This window comes from Archocentrus centrarchus, chromosome 17 (assembly GCF_007364275.1).
Source record: "Archocentrus centrarchus isolate MPI-CPG fArcCen1 chromosome 17, fArcCen1, whole genome shotgun sequence".
NCBI classification, from domain to species: domain Eukaryota; kingdom Metazoa; phylum Chordata; class Actinopteri; order Cichliformes; family Cichlidae; genus Archocentrus; species Archocentrus centrarchus.
In genome coordinates, this window is record NC_044362.1 from 22,495,159 (window position 1) to 22,520,232 (window position 25,074).

Consider the following 25,074-nt stretch of genomic DNA (forward strand, 5'->3'; position numbering starts at 1 on the left):
GCTCTACGTCTATACTTCATCCACTATTTCAATGTATAAAATTATTCTTTTGATAGGACTTTGATAGGCTCTTTGCTGAGTCTGCCTCTGAATGTCTGATGGTTGGATGGGCATGATTATGAACAACATAATAGACTCAGTAGTGCGTCCCTCCAACTGATCCCTTTTACCCAAACCATACGCTGTATTGTAGTATAATGACTGGCTGTTTGCAATCATCTACATTTGTCTTAATTTGCATAGTAAGCACTATATAAGGTGGAATATTTCATACAGACAGCAGAAAGCTGCACAAACTAAACTATTGACTGCCATAGCAAGTTTATATTTAGTACAAAAACCAAAGAAACCTAATGTATCGTTTTGTAGGAAGAAGGTGCAATCTCTGCCTTGATGGAAATAAATTAAACATACTGTTAACAAAACTGGGCGTATAATAAGAGTTTCAGAGCCACACATGCTCCAATTTGACATACTTTATAACATAGTAATTTTTGTGACAAATTAGTCTGTAATTGACCAAAAAAATAGCACAGTGTTGATAAGCCCCTCCCAAAATAGCCCCTTGGATGTGAAGTATACAATTTCCATTTAAATGATTAGGAATGCCAAAAGGATCATGCTTACTAAAGCTGAGTTAGACAAAGCACCATTGAAAGGTTCAAAATTTGAGGTACAAATTATTTATGATTCACATCATCTTTCACCAGCACCTTGCTGCTTCATTTGTTTCAGATAATTATTTCATATTTATGAGATTTGCATCTTTGCACTTAACAGCTATTTCTGCAAATGTATGACTTTCTGTTTAGCTGTAATCATTAGTACCATACTCTCCATAATAAGTCAGAAGCATCTGTTTACTTATTATGTACCTGACATCTCATTCTCAGCCAGCATCACAGATAATGGAGGCGCAGCATGTAGGGACACATCTGTGAAAGCTCTCCCATTAGTAAACAGCTAGTAGTTACGACTGCTGGTTCTTTTCCCAGCACTTTTGTTTGGTCTATTTTACTTTTTATTTATTTATATTATTCGTTTATTTATTTTTTCTGTTTAAGCATCACAGCAGTGCTGAGCAACAAGTGTGGCTTCCAGCTCCAGTACCAGATGATCTTCTGTGTTTGGCTCCTGGCTTTCAGTCCTCAGCTCTGTGAACAGTTGAGACGTTACAACGTAGTGCCTGCCCTGTCTGACATCCTCCAGGAGTCTGTCAAGGAGAAGGTCACTCGAATCATTCTGGCTGCCTTCAGGGTTGGTGCAGAATTTTTCACTTGTTATATGTGCCTCTGAACTTCCCACTGAAAGAACTGCATCTGCATTTTCTCTGTGCTTTGTCTTTGTCCTTTGTCCTCTGTTTTAGGGATCTAGAGCTCCTAGAGCTATAAAGTTTGTGAAGTGGCTATAATTAGTTAGAATGTCTTAAATGACAGTGTAACATTATGAAAGGGTTCACTTGTGATGCTTATGAACCCAGATAGAAACAAACACTCATCGTGGACATGAATGTCATGGTAATTTTGGTTATTTATTTGAACTATTCTTTTTCCAGGATGTGATGATTATACAACCTACATCTTCAATAACTTAAAAAAAAAAAAAAAGAATTGGCTGCACAAGTTTGAATTTGTTTTGGATTTTCCCTAATTCACACAGGGTCAAAAGTATACATACAGGCTAAAACCAATATTTGGTTAAAGGTTCTATAGCAAGTTGCGCCTGGACTAGATGCTTTTGGCAGCTATCAACAAGCTTCTACCATAAATCTGGCTGTATGTTTGCCCACTGTTCTTGGCAGGATTGGTCGAGTTCATTTAAATCAGTTGGTTTTCTTACATGGACCCAGCTTTTAAGCATAGTCTAGAAATTTTCAATAAAGTTGAGTTCTGGCCTTTGGGAAGGCCATTCCAGAAGCCTATTGTTAGTCATGTTTATCCATTCTGAAACCTGATCGCAACTGTAAATCTACAGTTTTCCCCAATTTTATTTATTTTTTTGATCCTCTCAAGACTCTTTGTGTCACACTGCTATAGCTAGCTGCTGTTTGTTGGAAAAAAACAAACAAAAAAACAACTTTATCCTACATGATAAGCACCAAACAGCAGACAGACAAAATTAGCAGTTAGCTGGTGAGCGCAGTGGCGCTAAAGAGACAGATATTTACCTCAAGTTGGTGGAGACCAAAAACTGAGTTAAAACATGGTCAATATTGGACTTAATGAGATCTGTAACTGTCAGATGAGTAAATGGACAGGTGTTTGTTAACATGTCAGTCATGTATCACAGCACTTTAATGCTCATATAGGACATGCATTTTTCAAACTCTGGCACAGCACATTTGCATTTGTATGCAATTAGGTTCTGCACTTTACTGCAAGAAGAGGAAACTGAATGGCAACTCTAAATCAACAGATGAGGCTGCCTATAAAGAAGCAGGGCCATAAATGATACATAAATGCAATTTATGATTGTGCACCCCTTTCAACTCCCTGCTGTGATTGTTCAAAACATCTATTGAATATTTAATGTAGTCTACAGAGCTACATTCTGGACTTTGTTGTTTTATTATTAAGCCAGGTAATGAAATCCCTATAGTATGACACTGACAAACCTGAATTAATGGCACAGGCCGTATTTTTTTCAGCTAATGTGCTTTTTAACTGCAGAGCTAAGAGAGAGTCTGACCAGTGGAAGTCTGCAACATATAGGAAATCCACTTAGAATCAATGTGGTAACTTTCAGGTCTTCGTCAAGCTCACTACTGTGCCTAAAAAAAAGTGTTGAAATGACATTTTTAGACTTTTTTTTTTTTTTTTTTTCCGGTAAAACACAGACAGCATACTAATAACACAGATGACAGCAAGGATCCTCTGCTTAAACATACTGTAATTGACAGCCTGCAGTACCTGACCACCCTCAGCACACATCATCTTGAATACCAGACAAAATATTCTTTTCTGCTTGGTGCATTGTGGCCTAAAGGAAAATATGGTTCTTTAAATAAAACTTCAGTTATAGCCTTGTTCTCATTTTTTTTTTTCAACCCAGCAGCATCAGACAGCTTCAGTGACCTTGCTCAGAACACAATGGTGTCGTAAATGTCATTGATTGCATGATTGAAACATGAGCTCAGAGCTCATTTTAGAACCTAAAGTTGAGGAAGGTATTCACTGCTGTCATTGTAATCTGGGTCAGTATTACAATTTTTTTTTCTTCATTTTTGCTGAAAGAAATTTATTTGAGACCAAATATTAGGGGACATGCCATCCTGTTTTATACATATGTCAACCGCCAGTTGTGTTTCTAGTTTTAATTTCCACCCAAAGCATTTTCATCACACGTCTGCCAGTACAACTGTTATGTCAAAGTTTTGTAAATGTACCCATAAAGAAAGGGACTTTGTTTTTTTTCACTGAGAACTTTGTTGTTAAGTATGACTGCTACATTACAGTTAATTAAAAGCAGTGGTGCATGGAGAATTTAACAGCTTCATGTTAAGCAGGTTTTCTCATGAGTCCTTCAACTTTTGCTGTACAGTATGTGTTTGAGAGGAGAGCTACAAAACACAATTTTTCTCCAACAAATGGAGTATTGTTTTGTTGACACCCAGGGGCTCCGCAATCTTTAGAAGACTGAGATTATTTCAAGATTATTTTCCCAAAAAATATTCAGCATTTTTCTGCATGTTGCTATTTGTCCCAAATGTCCTAATTATGCAAATGATTTTGCTCACCACATGGGAAGAGGAAAGTGACTTATTATCCAGACCATCTGGAAGTCCTTGAACACATCCTCAAAGGCGGTACTGCTGTGTTTGTGATGTGTTAGCATTAGCTTAACTGTGACACTAAAACTTTTGCTTTGAATAATCAGCTGAGGCCCCAAAATGTTGAACCTTCTTATAGTCACGCGCCCGTTGGTGGCAGCTAGGCTCTAAATATTTGGAGTGACTTGGCTTGTTCGGTCTACTTGATCTTTGTGAAGACATTGCAGGTTACTGTGACAAAGCATTTGTCAGATATTAGTTGTAGCTTTGCTCTCAGTGTTGGCTGTAGGGGCCAGTCAGGGTATGGAGCGAGTCCCTTTATCTCAGTCCCAGTGCAGAAGCCTCTTCTCCTTTGACTCACTCCAAGTGTTGTCACCACAATTTTCTCTCCATTAAAGCCTGAGACTGGGCTCCTAGAACTTTGTCCACAGATTTTATGTCAAAAATAGCTTTTATAATACTTGAACATTGTGTTCTTGTTGCTGGGCAACTCTGCTTTTCTTTCACTTCACACTCACTCCCAACACCTGAATCCTGGTTAAGAGTGTGTATGCTGAAAAGCATTATCTCCACTGGACACAATTCAAACTTTTATTAAAGTTTGTTTAACATCAGGAGTGGATACGATGGATTTAATAAAGAATATTTCCAAGATCAGCTGAGAAACAGCTCTGAATAAATTAACCAGACATTCAACCAGTATCTCAAGTGTCAATGTACTCAGAGTGATTCAGTCATAAAGTAATGATTAACTAATAAATAAGTGTGCTATAATAATGCTGCAGAGATGTCCTGCTCATTGATTTGTGTCAGGTGTCCTTTGTCCGTCCATTTGTCCACCATTCACAAAATCAGTACTCCTCCTAGAATATTGTTCAAATTTTAGTCAAACTTGCACACAATGAGCACCAAGTGGGTCTTCACCCAAGTTGTGCTTGAGGTTAAGGTCATATTTGTTGTTTTATGGACACTTAGCAAGAATTGCTACTCTTTGCCTGTTCATTTATTGAGTCGTTTGTGCTGTCTGATTCAGAACACAACTAGATTTCTTCATATTAGTGAATTAATATTCATTCATTCATTATTTTCTTTGACAGAATCTCCTGGAGAAGTCAGCAGAGAGGGAGACTCGTCAGGAGTATGCCTTGGCTATGATTCAGTGCAAGGTGCTGAAGCAGCTCGAGAACCTTGAGCAGCAGAAGTATGACGATGAGGACATCACTGAGGACATTAAGTTCCTGCTTGAAAGGCTCGGAGAGAGTGTGCAGGACCTCAGGTACCTAACTGACTTCATTTCATGAATAACATGCATTCACTTTTAGCTTACTAAAAACTTGGAACTAGGATGCTCTTTAGAATTAAGAATAATAATTCATATGTGTGGCCATCCTTTAATCTAGGATGTTTTTATTTTTTTTTAAAAAGGCTGTGACTGCAGCAGTAATTGTGATTGCTGCCTTTATTATTTGCATATATTATTTCTTTACTTTAACTGTGTTGCACTACAATTCTCAAGTCACTCCTCTTCACTTCATTTTCACTCAACTGAGATATTTTTTTATATTTGATCAACAGCTCATTTGATGAGTACAGCTCAGAGCTCAAATCTGGCCGTCTGGAGTGGAGTCCTGTCCACAAGTCGGAGAAGTTCTGGCGTGAGAACGCTGTCCGCTTAAATGAGAAGAACTACGAGCTGCTCAAGTAAGAAGCATGTGCTGTCAGGAGATTACTCATTTTCTCCATGGCCTTTGAAAAAGTTGATTTATTATTACCTTGACACTTCAGTAAGAGCAGATGGACAATGGTTCTCAAAGTGCAGCTTGTTCAGATATTGAAGGGCACACAGGCTATGATTTTTCACTCCTTAACTATTTCCACCACAAGAGAAAATAAATAAAAAATGTCAAGTTTTTGTTTTTTTCTTTTTTTGTTTCTTTTTTCCTTCTCTCTAATCTGTATTTAAGATGAGACAATGGCAAATATTTAATTTACAAAGGTATACATATTCAAACACTTTGTCTTGGCAAGGGCAGCTGGTCAGTGACCAATTTGTTTCTATAATGAAATGTCTCAGCCAGAGAGTACAGAGTTTTAACTCCTTGCTAAGGTCAAAATTTGTTTTTGATCAGTTGGATAACAGAGATGAGCCACAACAAACCTGTGATGGGCTCTTCTCCCTAGCTGTCTCCTCAGCAGTACATTTGAAGTTTCTTTTACTGTTTACTGATCACTTTAAGCCGTATCAGAGTGAAACTGAACCTCTCACACTATTTCCACTTAACAGTAAAAGCTTTCCACTGGCAGGCAGTGTCTCATAGCAAAAGCAGTGCTTTGTCAACACAGTAGTGGAGCTTAATTAGAGATAACTAAATACAGGTGTCTCAGACTGCTGTACTATTTGTTTGGCAGATTAGTTTTGCAGGATTTAATGGTACAAAGAGAAAAAAAATGATGAAATACAAAAGCTGAAGACATCAGGGTCATTCCTTTGGTTTGTCATTAAGTTAAATAACTTTACCTTGCCGAGTGCCGGTTCAGTGGAAAAACACTTGGACAGCCTGCAGCCGTTCATGGCGTGACTAGATACAGCTATCACCCATGTTATGGAAAAATCCTTTTTTACACGGAACTCACCATCACTTCTCTGGTGATGCCTTTCTCACGCCATACATTTATCAGCTATGACCTACACTTACTGGCGTCAGGTGTGTGTCTAATCAAAGAACTGAGATCACAAGAGATAAAACATCTGTTGGTGTGTGTTCTCTTCATTATTCTGTTCATGCACTGTTGTTCTGTAAAAGTCCTCATTGTCTCATCACTGTCCCCTCTCTGTAATCAGCTCACCTGTCACCTCAGCTTAAATTACCCTTCTTTTTTTTTTTTTTTTTTTACTATTTTCCCTAAATCTCACTGAGGCTTTATTTCACATTGAAGATGCCACTTTTTCACTGCATGCTTTATGTCTAATATCCTTAGATTTACATTTTAGTGTTTGGGATTTCCTTGGTTTTAAAGTAACACTAACCTTGGCTTGGTGAGAACAAGTAAATTTCTACTTCCAAAACTGCTTTAAAGAAAAAAATCTCAGCTCTTATATTTTTGAAAGCTTTCTCAGATAAGTCTTTGTCTACAGGCATCTTAAAAATATGTGATTCAGATCAATAAGAATAAAGTGTGATTGAATCTTCTCATTCAGATAGACGTCTCCCTTTTGATGTTTTCTTTTATCTGTTTCTTTGAAAGGATTTTGACAAGGCTGTTGGAAGTGTCTGATGATCCTCAAGTTATAGCAGTGGCGGCTCATGATATTGGAGAATATGTGCGACATTATCCACGTGGTAAACGGTGAGATATTTTTCTTGAAAAAATTAAGATGGACGTTTTAAGCATAAATGCTATTAGATATTGACTGGAAACTATTTGACTATACTTTGAAGATCACCTCCCACCCAGTCAGCCTCAAATAACTGCCCGTAGTTGTGATAGAGTTGTGTTGTGCTGGCTTTACCTAGCAGAGTTTGTCCTTGACTCCAAATATTTTGGCAGGCGTAAGGCTTTGTGTGTTTTTCCTTTTATACAGTAACATCTAATCTGACTGCACTGCTCACGTTTTACTGATCTGATGTTGGAATTAACATTTTCTTCTTCTATTAATTATTTAATGGTGGTTGGCAGACAGCTTATAAGAGCATAATTGTCATCTCAACTGCCAGTAGTAGTACTTTACATACTTAAGTCACATTTACATAGTTTTTTTTTTTTTAAATAAATGAATGACTGCTCAAAAATTTGATAGTTGTGAACATCCACAATCAATATATATATATTAATGCTTAAAGCCCCTTCTTGCTTGCAGTGGTGATGGGCAGGTTGACACGAGATCATTTTAAATTTCGTGAACAATAATGACTGTAACTTGAAATTTACTATGGACTTTGATGCCAACAGAATGCATTTTTTAGATATATCATTATACAGGAGTGGCAATCGTCTTGGCACTGACTTGTACCGCAAAAGCACGGACAGAAACACTATACTGCATGGTAAGTCGTTTCATCCCCCGACTTTGAAAAAAAGCTTACCTCTATCACAGTTCAACCGCATTAGACGTATTTGTAGCTCTAATCAGGACTTTCTATTACAATCTGATATCCTAGTAAAACGCCTAATCGCTAGGCAATATAAAGTGAAATGGATCAGGGAGGCACGAGAACGATTTTCTCAGCTTTCCCAACAAAACAGTTTACAAAGCATCAAACATAAAAATGGAGATAACTGCATCAATTGCATTATACAATATTCTCCCTTCTCTAGGGCATTACAAGCCATCATCAATAAACATTGGCATATCATCAGCTCAGATCCGTCCCTTAAATGCCTACAGGCATCTCCACACTTCGTTTATAAGAGACCCCCAAACTTGAGGAATTTTTTAGTTCATTCTTGTCTCCCGCCTCTAAAAACAAGCCGCTTCCTCACGCATATTTCCCCAGGTAATTACCGATGCGGGCACTGTGCACCAGGGTTATTATAGTTAACGAAAACGAACGAAATAACGAAAACTGAAATTGAAAAAACATTGTCGTTAACTGAAATAAATAAAAACTATAATTAAAAGGAAAAAACGATAACTAATTAAAACTGAATTGTGAGTTTACAAAACTAACTAAAACTAACTGAAATAATCGATAAACTTACTTTCATTTACTTGTTTTTTTGGGGGGTTTTTTAAGCCTTGTGGATTGATATGAAATCATTGTTTCCGCTCTCCGAGTTTAAGCTGGGAGCGCCACAGGACAACTGTGTGAGTGCGCATGTGCGTGCGCTCACCGCGCTGGTCCGCAAAGTAATGGCTGCGGTCTGCCGAGTCCCGTATGGAGGTTCTTTGAGTACAAACACCTGCACACGACCACAAGGTAATTAACACACACAATCCAGCTACACAAGCATAAATGCGGACATGAGGTCGGCAACTTCTGTAGGTTGTGTACAGAGGCCGCAAAGACCCTGCAGGTTTAATTAGCGAGCATCTAACCAAGCTAGCTCCAAAACAGAAGCAGCTTCAGGTGGTGAGAACATCAGGATGCAGCTGGATTTGAGCTTTGACTCCTTCAAAGAGTTTGTTTTTGTTTAACACCACATGTAGGCGTTATTAATCTGCTGCACTGATGCTGAAGTTTATTGTGGAGTTTATTGTAGAATTTATTGAGTTTGGGAGTTCATGTTTTTCTTTGTTTCTCCCTGATTATGCTCATGTGTGTCCTTAATATTACACAAATTTAGCATGTCTTGTGAACAGTTGGTTGTTGACTATATTTCTTTAAACTGTATCTTTTGTCAAGTTTTCATTACACAGTAGTCACTTTTGCGCCTTGAATCTTGCACCTGATTAGGTATGAAAATACTAAAACTAATACTGAAACTAACTGAAACTAACTAAAACTAAGCATGAAACCAAAAATAAAAACTAATAAAAACGAGCAAAACCACTCTGAAAACTAATTAAAACTAACTGAATTAGAGAAAAAAAAGTAAAAACTAACTAAAACTAAACTATAATGTAAAATCCAAAACTATTATAACCCTGCTGTGCACAATGCAACTTCACCCATAAAACCAATTTTTTTCATCATCCTCGGTCTGGGAAGCCCAACAAAATAAAAGGAGTCATTGCATGTCGAACCACCAATGTTATTTATTTACTTAAATGTCCGTGTGGCTTGGCCTACGTAGGGAAAACAACAAGACCCTTGAAAAACAGAATATCTGAACACCGGTCCAACATTCAGAACCATGACAGTAAGAGTTCAGTGGCAAGACATTTTACACAAGTTTCTCATAATGTCTCGTCACTACATTATTGTGGCGTTGAGGCCATAAAACCTCCACTACGTAGAGGCGATGTGAAGCATATTGGATTTATACTCTTAACACTTTATCTCCGCACGGTCTAAATGAAGATTTTGATTTGAGACCCTTTTTGTTGTGAACAAGCGGATCACGGACGTTGCCACTCCTAGATTGTTCCATAGTTTCAGTTTAGTAGTCTGTGTCAGTCTGTATGTTAATTCTCTTCTTTTTTGATCTCATTTTTGTATGACCATTTTCGTACAACTATATTTACTTCTTACTATTTATTCATATACTTTTTAACATGTACTTTATTATTAAGACCTTCTCTTATGTGCAGTTCACGTGTATGTATTCTGTTTTTATATGCTATAATCGGTTTAGTCTATTTATCACCATCTTTTATCCCTAAATGTATTAGGGCGTTGGAGATTACTTTTAGACTATCCACTTGAGTTTTTTACAATTTTATATTTCCTTTTTGTATGTACTACTACATGTCCTTTTCCTTAATCGGACATGGTCATGTGATAATTTTGAATGGTGGGCGGGGTATATATACATGTGTTCTGCATTCAGTCATTAAGTCTGAAGAAGGGCATGGATGCCCGAAACGTTACTTCACCTTGAAGGCAATTAAATATTTTTCTAGGAGCGTTCCGGTGTGTGGACTGTCTTTTTCCATTGATACAAGATCAGGCAGGAGTCTCCGTAGAATATGATGTTTGCAGGCAACATTGTAATCTGTAGTGAGAGAGCAGAGGGAAGAGAACCTGAAGAGGTGGAGGGATGCTCCCGTGAGAAGACGAATGAAAGTCAGTAGAAACAAGACATAATGCATGTATGTGGATGAGAGGGAGACAGGTGGAAAGTTGAAGATGCAAGGAACAGCGGTTGTGAAGGTGATGATTTTAAGTACCTGGGGTCAATCATCCAAAGCAATGGACAATGCACAAGAGAGGTGAAGAAGAGAGTGCAGGACGGAGTGAGTGGAGACGAGTGTCAGGGGTGATTTGTGACAGAAGAGTGAAAGCAAAGGTTTTCAAGATGATAGTGAGACCTGCTATGATGTATTTTTGTCAGTGGAGACCGTGGCACTGACAAAAATGAGGCCGAGCTGGAGGTGGCCGAGATTAGAAATGAGTATATCAGATGAGCAGACAAAGTTATAAAGGCAAGGCTGAGCTGGTTTGGATGTGGACGGATATTGGAGGACACTCAGAGGGATGGTGGGATGAAAGGGGATGCTAGGGATAGGGTGAGATGGAGGCAGCAAACGAAGAAGAAGTAGTCTGCACATTTTTCATAAAGACTAGGTCTTTGTTCTAGAAACAAAAACTGTCATCAGAATTACTTGAAGGATAAGCTTGGTAAATAAATACTTTTGGGGGACACTGAGACATTCCCATGCTAGACGAGAGAAATAATCCCAACTTCCAGCTGGACATGCCTGAAACCGCTCCTCTATTCAGGAGGCATCCCAGTCAGATTCCCAAAAGACCTCAGATGGTTCCTTTGATGTGGAGGTGATGCATTGGGGGAGGTCTATGTACACAAAACACGGTGATGGCGGAGGACTTCAGCTTTTGCAGCTGTCTCCAAAAGTCACCAAAGTCAAATTTAAGTACCATTTGAGAGCATGATGCAGTAGGGAATTTGATTCATGGGCCCTCGGATTGGACCCAGTGACCATGTAAAGAAGCATGGGGAAAACACTGTGAAGAAAAATTGACAGATGAGTAGTGTATGTCTAGTCTGTCGTCAGTCTTATTACCCTTCATTCAGAATATTGTTCACCCTGCTGGAATAAGTTTACCCAATGAGAATGTGTAATAGTATCAGTGCATACACCTACTTTTCTTTTCTTTGATGGGACCATTTGCTCTAATATTACAAGCATTATATCTGGTTTCCTTTTCACAGTGTTTTATCCTTTCACAAGGCCAGTGACCCTGTATTAGATACATAGAAAATTTCAGCAAGGCTGGATTAGATTACATGATGGCTCATGGAATGACCTAAAATACAAAAATAGTACCTGTTTACTGTGTACAAAACCTCTATCCCATTATTCCCTATAACACTTCCATTTCAGGGTGATTGAGCAGCTCGGTGGAAAACAGCTTGTGATGAATCATATGCACCACGAGGACCAGCTAGTCCGGTACAACGCCCTGTTAGCTGTGCAGAAGCTGATGGTCCACAACTGGTATGAGCATATTTTATAGCTTCATTGATGTCATATTGTCTGCTTGACGTAAACTACATCACATGAACTTTACCTTAAAGCATTAGCTGAACCTTTCTTACATGGGAAAGAAAAACAATCAGCTACGTCTACACACCAGTGATTAAAGACCCTGTGCATCCTCATGCATATTATAATTTATTCTGGCTGATTGACATCCTCTCAGGTTAACATGGTCAGAGATAGGTTAGAAATGATACAAGGTCAGTGAACACCCATAATCACTGCAACAGAGATCACACAGTACTTGACCTAAAAAGCGCTAAAAAGCCGATCATGTGAGATTCTGCATCAAATAGTTGATTAAAAATTTTGTTTTTAACTATTTAGTTATGTTTAGGGAGACCGGTATTTAAACCTTATTTAAGCCTATTACAATATAGCCTAGTTGTAACATAACTTCTGTGATATCAAAGCCAGTCATGGTCATAATGTGAGTTAACACAAGTGTCATGTGTAAACTTGAAGCTTTCAACACTGAAAATCAAATTTTCATACATCTGTGTCCAGCATTCAACATTTTGAACAAAAATAATTGAATAATTGTTAGATTTTATTTTTTCACTTAACAAAGAGGAGACAGTGAAATCTTTAAGATTTACATGAAACATATGAGAGAAAAAGCACTTTTAGATCCTAAAACATGTGTGGAGAGGTTTTTTTTAACATTCTACCTTTGTGTGTTTGACGTGTTGTTAGCTAACTAGGCCAATGCTTGGTGAGAGCAGGTTGTCTTAATGTTTGTTTACATTTACTTGAATTATGGTCGGTACGTGGCCACACAGTCCTGAGAGGAGGTGTAATGAGGCAAAATAACTGTGCAGACAGCAGGGCTGCGTTGTGCTTAGATTAAGATGTGCATGACTTAAGTTAAAAATATTGACAGACTAGGATGTACTATAAAATGTCAAAGTTGCTGGGCTGTATGTGTCTCATTTCACCAATTTGCTCAGCCTTTTGTTTACATACATGGCCATTTTTTTTCTGCATCTCAGTCTTGTAAAATGTAAGCTTTAAATTGCTTTTATTTGCAAAAAATTGATTGGTTTAGATGACTGTTCATACTAGCTTCTAATTACTATCTTATGACTGACATGCTGACATGAAGGTATTTGAGTAAATGTCAGCTGATAACCGTACTGAGAAATGTTGGTTAAAAAAAATGCTACAGTGGTGTTATGGTGTCTTAATTTAGTGTATCGTGAATTGTCATTCATATTCTTAACCTACAGACTCAGATTGCAGCAATATTTTAGGTTCATCACAAGCTAGCTATGCAACTCAGATCTAATGAACTTGTGTATGATGTAGACTGTAAGATGATAATACCTACTGAGTTATTGGTTGCAACATGTGGCTGCAGTTCCTCTGCTTGTTTTTTCCATGTATCATTATTATTTGCACAGTTATAACTACAACTGGAGTTACATTATAAGACGGTCACCCTAAATTTCTGGCACTGACAGGATTTTGTTCTAGGCTATCTTTCAGGCAGTCACTACAATGACCAGCTTTTGAGCTCTCACATTGTGTGACACAGGATCATAGTTATTTTCTGTCTGGGATAGCTAGAAATTGCCTAGTATAGGGCTGACTTTTGTCAGATTTCTTTTTCCTCAATTGTTAGTCTATTCAGACGTGTTGCCGGCACCACTGTAAACTCGTGGTGCTTTAATTTACTTATGTTAAGTCACAACTAACCATATTTTCTTAGTCCAAATATTCACCTCACCCCATCGTTGTGTGTGTGTGTGTGTGTGTGTGTGTGTGTGTGTGTGTGTGTGTGTGTGTGTGTGTGTGTGTGTGTGTGTGTGTGTGTCTCTGTCTGCTAGATTTCTTGGAAACAATAAAAATTTAAATCAACTAGCAATTAGTGGGAATATGTTTGTTTTTGCTGCCACTATCTAAAACACACACTTTCAGTTTCCTGAGCAACTGTGGATGGAGGGATTATGTATAATATAACAGTATGTTTGAAGTGAGCTGGGCGATCAGTCATATGTTGAATTATATTTATTCATAATGCCAACTGAAGGTTTTCAGCTGTATTTTTTGGTAACAGAGAAGAAAGAAAAACCATTAGGATTTTTTTTTTCAGTAACAACATAAGAGTTGCAGAAAGGGAGGGAGCAAATGTGGGTTCCGTGACATGGAATTTCCGGGATTGATTACAGCCCAAAGATATCCCTGTGAATACTTAATTTGTATATGTCTTACAAAAATATTTACAGTACTGTGCAAAAGTGTTGAGCCACTTCTTATTTCTTTATATTTTGCAAGAAAAATGGGAAACCGGTGCAGTGATTTATTGAAACATGTGCAAACATACATAGAAATACAGTATATAAGGCATAAACAGTTTGTACAATGCTAATGAGCTTGAAAGTCAATATTTGGAATGACCGCCTTTGTTCTTCAGCACAGCCTGAACTCTCTTATGCAGCTTTCTTGTAATTTCTTTAAGTAGTCTTCAGGAATAGTTCTCCAGGCTTGTTGAAGGACATTCAAAGCCCTTCTTTGGATGTTGGCTTCCTTTGTTCCAAGATGATCCCACGCTGCTTCAATAGTACTGAGGTCCAGGCTCTGGGGAGGCCAGCTCTTGACCGATAGCACTCCATTTTGTGTATGTGTGTGTGTGTGTGTGTCTGTGCGTGCATATGTGTGTGTGTTTTTTATTTTTGTTTTTTGTTTGTTTTGTTTTGTTTTTTCTATCATGTATGTATTTACTGCATTGGCAGTGTGTTTGGGATCATAGTCATGCTGAAAAATAAAGCCATTGCCAATCAGATTCCTTGCAGGTGGTGTTGCATGGTGGATCAAAATCTGACGGTACTTTTCTGTGTTCATAATTTCATCAACTTCGGCAATATCCCCAACAACACTGGCTGAAATGCAGCCCCAAACCATGACAGAGCCACCACCGGGTTTCATAGATGGTTGGAGACTCGTGCCTCTCTCATGACCTTCTTCGTACATATTGGCAACGATTTGAATGGAACATTTCAAATTCAGATTCATCACTCCATAAGACCTGTTGCCACTGATTTTCAGTCCAGTTCTTGTGAAATCTGGCATACCTCAGCCTTTTCCTCCTGTTTCACTTCTTTAAGAATGGTTTCTTGACAATTAAAAAAAAAAAACAGGACCTTTTCTGGTAAGAGTTCTGCAAACAGCAGATGAAGGGCCAGATGCGTCTTCTCCGTGTCAAGTCTTAGCTGGATTTTATTTATTTATTTATTCATTTATGTGTATTTCATAAGGACGGGACTTTCAGATAGTGTTCATCTGCTGTAGATAGTTTTTTTAGGCCACACTGCACACCATGCCAAGATTTCAGCTAATAGCTCCTTGAGAATCACCTTGTTGGTGCAAAAAAAGAAAGTTTATGCTTGTCAATCTGTGTTATCTTTAGAATTTTTCCTATATTACACTAAAGAAATCTCATCCCTTGATTTAGGTACCTTTTTTTATGCTTGAATTATTCATAGGTCAATGTTAAGTTGCTCAATAAACAGAAAAGCAAAACAAAGTTTCTCTGAACATGGCCAGGTACAAGAACTGGACTGAAAATCCATGAAAAAGCAGCCAATGTCCAAAGAAAAACTTTAAACAGACTTCAGAAGGCCTGGAGAACTATTGCTCAAAACCACTTTAAAAATTACACGAATGTCTGGCTCCTTAGAAGGAAAATATAAAGAAATGGCAGGTGGCTCAAGAGTTTTGCACAGTACTGTATATATATATACTATCTCTGCATATATTGAACCCTAGAAATTGGCTTTCATATCATGTTTGCAATCAAATTCTTCTGTTTTTACGTGGGGAAGAAAAATGAAAGAATCAGAGTGAAGTTAAAGAAAGGTGATGTTAAATAAAATGAAGGTAGAAGGATGAAGAATTGGGTAATAAAATAGGAGGACAGAGGAGGAAAAAACTGAAGGCTGCATACAAATATTTTACTTATAAGAATGAAATGCAGGGATTAAAATTGCATATGACGTCTGGTTTAAAATGGATGTAAAATTCAGCCCAATAGAAGACTAAGTAAATCAGATCTCATATGGAAGAGGACATTTCATTTCCCACAGCTTTTTTCTTTTTTAGCTTTTGAAAGGAGCAGCGTGTAATTTTAATGCTCAGCACACAAATCACATTTGAATACATTCACCTGTTTTCATTTATGTAGTGTGGGTTTAGGTTCTACTTCTTGTAAGATGCAATTCACCCACACCTGCCTGTTATAGGGCATGTTGAGCAGCTTCAGGTGACTACATGAACCTCTGCTGTACTGACAATATGCCACAATTATTTTTATTTTTTTTAAATATAAAAATTTATTGTTTCCCATGCTGGTTTTCTCTATTAGATACTTTGCCACTAGTTTCATTACTCTCAACAAGACCTCTTAATGTGAGGGGGTGAGCTGTGTCTCAAGGTTTTTGATCGTCACACTGAAGAATCTGCAGCCTACACTCAGTGCCTACATGAAAACAGGATTGTGTGAATGCTTCTATAGGATGAGAACTTTTTTTTTTCTTTTACAGTAAAGAGTTTGTCAAAGCAAGTTCCCTCAACTGCTGTCACCTTGAGTGGGTTGACTTGTTTCTAATATAAGATTTTCTTGTTCTTACCTTTCTGAGGCCCCTGGTGTCATGACAACAGCATGCATGAATGTGTGCATACTATTATCTAGTCATTTTATTTAACATATTTCTGAATGTTGAGCAAGCTGTGAAGAATTGGCAATCAGCTCCATACTTGTTGGTTGCTGTTTATGTCCCATGCTATCGTCAATTCACATTTCCTATTTCAGTTCTGACTAAAATATACTGATGATTTCCCAGATAACCGTGTTCTTATTTGTATTCTTGTGTTATAGTAGATACAGTTTGTCAAATAAGGTGTTGCATGAACTACAAGTAGATTTTATGAGGTACGAATGAGGGAAAAGTGCAGATCTCTTCAGGTAATTTTAAAGGTAAATGCAGCTTTTTACTTCTTAACCAAATTTTTCACAATGGTCTCATCTACTCAAGCATAAGAGACTTTTTCCCAGTTAGAAATGCCCCAAAAAATACATGTCAAATACTGTATAATGCAATGCAAATTTTAAGTAGTAATACAAAAGAAGTAGCTCATGGTGGATAAGTCTTGGAAATGCAAGTTTTGCATTATCACCTTTGTGACTATGAGCATTTGTTTGTCAACTCATGCTTTTATTTTAATGCTGCCTATGTATAAAGTGACAGTACAATTGGTGCAGGAGTAGAAACGGTCATATAGCATAAATGGCGTGAAAAGAAAATATTTTTGATCAGTTGAGTGTGTCTTTCATCTCAGCATCAAGAGCAAGCACTTACTGCCATTTCATTTCTCATTTCTGAAGACAAGGCATGGCACATGTGTTTGTATAACCAATTTTAAAAGCAAAAGATAATGCAGAAGATAAAGTACAAAATTAAAAAAGAAAAGTGGCACATTAGACTTATTGCAATTCACATTGGATAGTTGTCTGCCAAATTAAATATTAGATAACATCATGACAGTTAAAACTTAATATAAACTTTGAGTATCTACTGGTTTTTATTGTGCCTAGTACTTCCTAATATTATGCAGTATTTAACCTCCAAGACTCATTTTGCTGTGTAAGTACTAATTCATACAACAGCTGCAGAGACATATGAGAGAGTGCCTTGGCTATGGGAAACTGATTTCTTAAGTCATCCTCCCACTTATTATTTGCCTTTTTTAACTCACTGGCAGTGCTCTAAAAGCAGTGCTTTTTGCAGCTTAGCTGAAGGTTATCTGTGACATCTTCAACAGTTGCCATGACACCACATACAGTTGTGGTGAGATGTTTATATACACACATTATGGGCATAAATGTAATGGTCATTTTGAGCTTTTAATGATTTCTTTGAACTGGTCTTTTTCCAGGGTGGAATAATTGTACAGCATACAGTGTAAATCAAGAATTGGATGCACAAGTTTGAATTGATTTTGGATTTTCGCTAATCCACACAGGGTGCGTGTGCATACACTCACTTAAATCTTTTAGTAAGTGGTGCTGAAGGACCTATTAAGCAGACCTATTAATTTCTCATTAGTGAGCGTGATTCACTGCAGGTGGTAGTTTCTTTTCCCACCATTAAAGAATTGGTTTGACAGCACTTGTTGGATCGACCAATAATCAGAACAGTGGGGAAAGTCTAAAGAATGCAGTGAAAATCTAAGGAGAACTATAGACTTAAAACAAGTTGCAAAGGTGTCTTGGAGCCATTTCTAAATGCACTATATTACCAAAAGTATTTGCTTGTCTGCCTTCACACGCATATGAACTCGAGTGACATCCCATTCTTAATCCATTTGGTTTAATATGATGTCGGTTCACCCATTGCAGCTATAACAACTTCAACTCTTCTGGGAAGGTTTTCACAAGGTTTAGGAGTGTGTTTATGGGAATTCTTGGATTTGTGAGGTCAGACGCTTATGTTGGATAAGAAGGCATGGCTCGCAGTCTCCACTCTAATTCATCCCAAAGGCATTCTTTCGGGTTGAGCTCAGGACTCTGTGCAGGCCAGTCAAGTTCTTCCACACCAACCTCACTCATCCCATCTTCATCATCTTTATACACCATGCTTTCTGCACTTGAGCTGTAGCAAGTGATTTTGCGGAAAGCTGGCGACCTCTGCACACTATGGGCCTCAACATCCTGCTCTGTTATTTTACATGGTTGTCATTCCCAATTACTTCCACTTTGTTATAATACCACTAACAGTAGATTGTGGAATATTTAGTAATGAAGAAATTTCTTAACTGGACTTGTTGCACAGGTGGCATCCTATCACAGTACCACACTGGAATTCACTGAGCTCCACAGAGCAACAGATTCTTTCACAAATGTTTGTAGAAGCAGTCTGCATGCCTAGGTGCTTTATTTTATACATGCATGGCCATGGAATACCTGAATTCAATTATTTGGATGGGTGAGTGAATACTGTTGGCAATATAGTGTAACTCCAAATTCCAGGAGCATCGGTTCAAATAATTATACATAAGCACAAGTTATTTGGACATGTCAACACTTTGCCATGGTCATGGAAGAAGACCCAAACTGTCACCTTCAGATGAGAGGAAATTGGGTAGGATGTTCAGGAACAACCCAGGACTCACCAAGACTCAAGCCTGCCATAAACTGGAAACTGCTGGAACACCAGCATCACTGTCCACAGTGAAGCAAGTTTTAGAAGGCCATGGACTGAGAGGGTGCTGACCAAGAAAGAAGCTCCTGCTCCAAAAGCAACACTTTGAGCTCAACTGAAATTTGCAGCTGCTCACATGGACAAGCCAAATGCCTTCTGGGGAGAATTTTTATGGTCAGATGAGACAAAGATTGAGCTATTTGACCACAATGACAAGAGGTATGTTTGGAGGCATAAAGGTAAGGCTTTCAAGCCGAAGAACACTGTACCAGCTGTCAAGCATGGTGGTGGTAGCATTATGCTGCCTGCACTGGTGCACTGAGTGAGTGGAATAAAGAAGTAGGTGGACTACCTCCAGATTCTTCAGCTTCACCTCAAATCAACAGCTAGATGGTTGAAACTTTGACACAACTGGGTATTCCAACAGAACAGTGATCCCAAACACACATCAAACTGGTTTTGGAATTGGATGAACAGGCTAACATTAGCTTCTGATGGCCTTCATTCCACCCTGGAAAAAAGAACACTTCAAAGAAAATCCAAAATTACCATGACATTCATGCCCATGATAAGTGGTTGTAAACATCTGACCACAATTGTACAAGCTTTTATGAGTTAGAGGACGGTTGGGTAAAGATCAAAGGCTTAAAAGCTCTTGTATACATTTGATATATTTGAGTTGATCTATTAGTAGCTTGTTGCTTTACCAGCTCAATTTGTTTAGGGAAATACTTCCTGTTCATCAAGTTGGGGTCAATATTTAACAAAGAAGTATTTGTTATTTTTAGCAAGAACAGTATTAGCCAAACACATGAAAGTACTGTGCTGTTGTTTGGAAAACCTCTTTGCTGCTTCTGTGTTGGATGCATACTGTGCTGTTTTATCTCACTGTTGTGATTCATTCTCATAATAGTGCAAATAAAAAAGTGCTCTCTTTCAAAAATAGAAGTGAACAATGGTTTCATAAGGACATCCTTACAGTGCTGTTGGTTTGTAGAAAAGGAGAAAAGTGATGAGTCTGAATGTGCATATTTTTATGGAGGGAAATATTCTCTGACATAAGTATTTGCTATCCTTTTTATTATTGAGAGGCATTTGGTATTTCTGCTACAGATAATTTGAGTGTCAAGAAAGCATATCTAAAAATGTTAGTGCTGAGAAGAAACCTAAAGGAGAACTGTGACCTTTGAAAGTAATATATAATAGGTCTATATTTCAGCATTACATCATGTCAGGGTCAGGATAACTGGGAGAAGCTTCATTAAAACCTGCTGTCACATTAAAGGATGTAAAAGACGGGGGGGGCACTCAGTCAGTTCCCATCTTAAAAGCAACTTTGGTGCATAAAGAGTAATAAAATGGCAATGACAGTCAGCCTGCTATTGGTTTGTGATTGAGTGGAGGCAAACTGGCAATTGCATGCAGTCTCTTTGTTATAATTTGGCAAATTACTATAATAAATAAGCAAAAACCAAAAGCTGTTGCTGTCAATGTATTTTGTATACATAAACTACTTTCAGAGTTCAGCCAGAACCTCATTTATTTGAAACAGAAATTCCTCCACAAATGGTGACTTCATTGTTGCTGGATGCAGGATGGTGACTTAACTTTAAAATCACATAGGCACTCAGCTTTCTTGCTTTTATATAGGAATCTAACCAGCTTGGGTCAAGTCCCCTCTTGCAAAGAGGCATGACACAGATGAGTTGCACTCATTGGCACAGACACTAGTCTTTCTGAGAGTGATTGCAGTCAGTCCAGTCAGACTTTTGCAGTCGCTTTGCAATACAAAGTGGTTGCCCAGAGATTGAGAGTGTTGCACACTCAAACTCTGGGTGACCAGCTGATCACCAAAAATATTTGCACTTGGCTACTGACAGCAAAAAAAAATTGTTTTAATGCAATCACTGTTGCATTTTTTTTTGCTATTGTCTTTTTTTTTTCCCTTCACCTAGTCACAAGGAGGATGCCTTGTTAGCTTGAAAGTTGGTGATGATCTCTTGATCTTCTTGTCTAACTCTCACCAATAAAACAAAAAAAAGCACATCTTCCAAAATATTTCTTTGTTCCTTGTAAGGATATGTATCGCCTTAATTGACACCATGGTTAGTGTTTTGTTGGCTTTGTAATGTGTTAAAAAGTGGTTTCTCTTTCACAGGGAGTACCTTGGAAGACAACTGCAGTCCTCCGATCAGCAGCAGGCTCCAGCGGTGGCAGCTCGAAGCTGAACACTGACTCCTCGTGTGTTTGTGTGTTATTTTTGTGGATGAGTGTGAACTGTGCGCAGATTGATCATTGTAATAATTAGCTCTTCATTTTGTGTAATGACTTGAAAAATCAAATGGTGCGATTTCCACTTCCACCTGCAACCCAAATGATCTTGATGTTCCTTGATTTGACTGTCATGCTTCGTGTTGTGACTATCAGCTAAGTGATACGTGATTAAAGCTGCACTTTGTCTGTGACAATGTACAAAACTACAAGTTATTTAAGTCTTAAGTCTGTAAAACGTATAAATCCCAATAAAAATACTTATCTGTGGTGTTTCTGTCTTTTTACTGAGACATTGAGGTTTCGAAAGCTGAATAACAAAGAATTACTGAGATACACGTGACAAGATCATTTAGTTTTCTTATCAGGCCAAATGTGATTGGCTCCCGAGTAGTGACAGCACCACATGGCAGGCTGGGTAATGAAATATTCATTTATTTGAGGTCATGTTTACTGGCTTCTGCCTTTGGAGGGAAACAGATGTATTAGGAAATTGGCTTGGAATTAACTGAAATTATTAGAATGGTCTTTAGTAACTTAATGTAGTGTGGTTGTTGGTGCCAGACAGGCTGGTCTGAGTATTTTAGAAACTGCTCATCTGCTGGGATTTTCCCACACAATCATCTCTAGGGTTTACAGAGAATGGTCCAAAGAAGAGAAAATATCCAGTGAGCAACAGTTCACTGATTCCAGAGGTCAGAGGAGAATGGCTGCTTTGAGCTAATAGGAAGGCAATAATAAATAACTCTGTGTTACAACCAGTGTACAGAATGCACAAAAGCGTTTTTGAACATCCAACATCTCAAACCTTGAATCAGCAGAAGGCCACACGGAGCGCTCCTGTCAGCTGAGACCAGGAAAGTGAGGCTTCAGTTCATACAGGCTCATCAAATATGGACAAGAGAAGACTGAAAAAATGTTACCTGATTTCAATCTCTATTGCAATGTCAGTGTGCCAGTATAGACCAAAGTCTCTGGAAGAATGCTTCCAACACCTTGAATCTATGCTATAAAGAATTAAGGAAGTTCTGAAAAAAAAATAAAAAATTTAACCTGATGCTAGCAAGGTGCAACTTAAAGTCTAAGCGTAATTCCAACTCACCCTTACAAGAATTTTCCATCTGTAAAACAAATCTTCATGCCAAATTTAAACATTTTCTTTTGTGTTCTACATGATCTTTTTCTTGATTACCAAAAAAAACCCCTCAAATTTTGATTAGTCGTTTTTGCTCCATTACATGAATAATTGCTAGTTTCTGTGATTGCAAAGTGAATATTCTCCTTGAGGTTGTTCTAGTATTTTTCACCCTTTTTTTTTTTGTCATGGATAGACTAACAAAATGATGACTTAATGAAGCCAATCTTCTGAAAAGAAGAGCGTGTATGAACAGTGTTTCACAAGTCTTTTACTGACAGATGTCCAGCATGCCTGGATCATCAAGTTACAGGCCCGTGAGCAGAAAGGTTTGGTGGGCCCTCACCTACTTGTTTTGATGATCAGGCTTTGATAATATATGTTTTCAATATTTAAAGGGTTTTTTTGTTTGTTTCTTTATTTGCTTCTTGTGTGGACCCCTAACTGTGCTTGGGTCCCTGGACCCATGCCTAGAATGCCCATTGAATAATCCAGCCCAGTCTTCCAGTCACGCTCACTACAAACTTCACACTGTGCCGCTAACAGCATGACGGTGAATCCAAATCCAGAGTTGAAGGTTGTCGTGTGGACTTTATTAAGGTTGGACTCTGCTTCCTGTTATGCACGCTCACTGCTTCTGTCCACAATCTCCCCCCTAAATTACTATAACCTATTTCTTGTGGATGAGTGGCTCTTGGGGGGGCAATCTTATACCTGTAACATAGGTTTCAAATGCTGATTTGAATTAGTGGAGAGTTCCCCTTAGAATTTAAATTAAATCTGAGCTGCCTGACCTCTTTTCATCTGACCTTCACTATACATGTACTCGTCACATCTCTCCCTTTGTTATTTTCTGTTCATTCAGCTCACACATAGTAACTGCAAGCATCAGCTTTCAAGTTTACATAGCAACAGATTCTCTCTGTAGGGCAAAAAGACCACTGTTTGAAGGTTGTGCCTTCCATAATATGAGATGCCGATGAGGGACCAGAAATGAAGTTTTTCACAACTAAGAAACAGTATCCAAGACTGCTTTTAACATCAGATGTATCAAGCACTGTGTTTCATTTTCACTTTAATAAATCCCTGAAGGACAGTACACCTCTATTGATGTCACATTTTTATAGAAGGCCATGGATGTAATTATCATTGTGATACATTCATTTTCTGAAGCACTTGGTTTTTTGAAAAAAACTCAGTTTTCACAGCTGGTCTGAGGTCTCTATTGTAAACCTCTATGAGCCACAATTAGATACTTGGACACAATCATATACTACTGAGGTCAATCCTGTATTACCAGCCATGCTTTTTATGAATGGATTAGGCTACTAACAAATTATGATGTGAAGTGTAAATACTTACATAAAGAGAAGCATTATTAACAGCTCTTTTACTAATTTATACTTCCATCTTCTAACCGCACTAGGTGTACTTTTCTTTTCTGAGGCTGCCTAGAAACTTAGTAAATGTCACTGCCACCTTTCCTCTCGCTCATGATGACTCACTGATTCAAAGCTGAATGTAATAAAACAGATTCCACTTTACTCAAACACTAATAATGCTGCCGATTATGAGCAAGAACTGTTATACTGCACTACATGAATATACAATAAATGAAAGTTCTCGCTATGTAAATTTCTATGAAGGACCAAAACTGCCAAAATAAAAAATAAATTACAAAAATTAAAAAAATTAAATGCACAAAATTCAAAACAAGTACAACACAAAAACAGTTAATCTGTAAAATGTGACTACAAAAGGATTCACTCCTTCACCCTTTTCACTGTGCCAAGTTCCCGGATATTATCTGTGTGTCATTATGAGTTTATATTGTGTATTTGTGTAGCTGGCTTGGTCACAAGATTGAGTTCAGTGTTTTGATCGTCTTTCTGATGGCTTCAGCTGGTAATCAGTGGTAGTGGGGACAAGTTTGCATAATTATGTCTCGAGCAGTGAGCAACTGGGACACAGTGTGGTGCATTTGTGGTCCATGCAGGTGAGGCTGGGAAGTAAATACAAGGCTTGAGTGGTAGAGGAGAGGGGAGGTGGCAGCTTGCTGTGAATACAGGAGTTTTAGTTTCCTTTTATGTAGTTTTCTTCTATTTATTATGTTTATTATTTATGACATTTAGTATCCTTGAAAATATTTTGTTACTAAATTCTACTTTTTTCCTTCATGTACTTCTGCTTCTGGACATGCTTCTTCAAACATCCCTTAAAACGTTCTCGTACCTGACGTTAGCAACTGCTCCTTGTTTGGGGTCTTGGAGCAAAAGTGACTTAAATGGATATTTCCAGTTTATTTCTTCATCAGTTTTAGTATTTCCTACATTTATTTACATTCTTGTTTAACCTTTACCATTCGTTTATTTTTGACTTTGGTAGGATTTGTCCTCCATAAATTACACAGTCATCACATATGAGGAGAGTGAGCCGAAAAGCTGGAAGAAGTATTTTGAGGGGGAGATTGACATCACGGATCAGCTCGGAACCTCTTCTTGTTTGCAGTGGGTTGATAGATGAGGTCAGGCAGGAGTCTCTGTGGACTATGATGTTTGCAGATGACATTGTAGTCTGTAGTGAGAGTAGGGAGCAG

The 25,074-nt window shown here is 38.0% G+C and overlaps 1 protein-coding gene across 4 annotated transcripts in view; it reads left to right on the forward strand.

Annotated features, from left to right (window-relative positions):
- Window positions 1-21,614, forward strand: part of atp6v1h (ATPase H+ transporting V1 subunit H) — a 31,741-nt gene extending 10,127 nt beyond the window's left edge. For 2 of the 4 annotated variants that reach the window (XM_030751213.1, XM_030751215.1), the window contains 6 exons: window positions 1,059-1,257; window positions 4,867-5,045; window positions 5,345-5,470; window positions 7,016-7,117; window positions 11,718-11,831; window positions 21,231-21,614. In XM_030751213.1, the coding sequence (XP_030607073.1) occupies window positions 1,059-1,257; window positions 4,867-5,045; window positions 5,345-5,470; window positions 7,016-7,117; window positions 11,718-11,831; window positions 21,231-21,300 (790 nt within the window). In that variant the 3' untranslated portion in view covers window positions 21,301-21,614. The remainder of the gene's footprint in view (window positions 1-1,058; window positions 1,258-4,866; window positions 5,046-5,344; window positions 5,471-7,015; window positions 7,118-11,717; window positions 11,832-21,230) is intronic. The other 2 variants (XM_030751214.1, XM_030751216.1) reach the window with 1 other exon arrangement.
- Window positions 21,615-25,074: the final 3,460 nt, after the last annotated feature.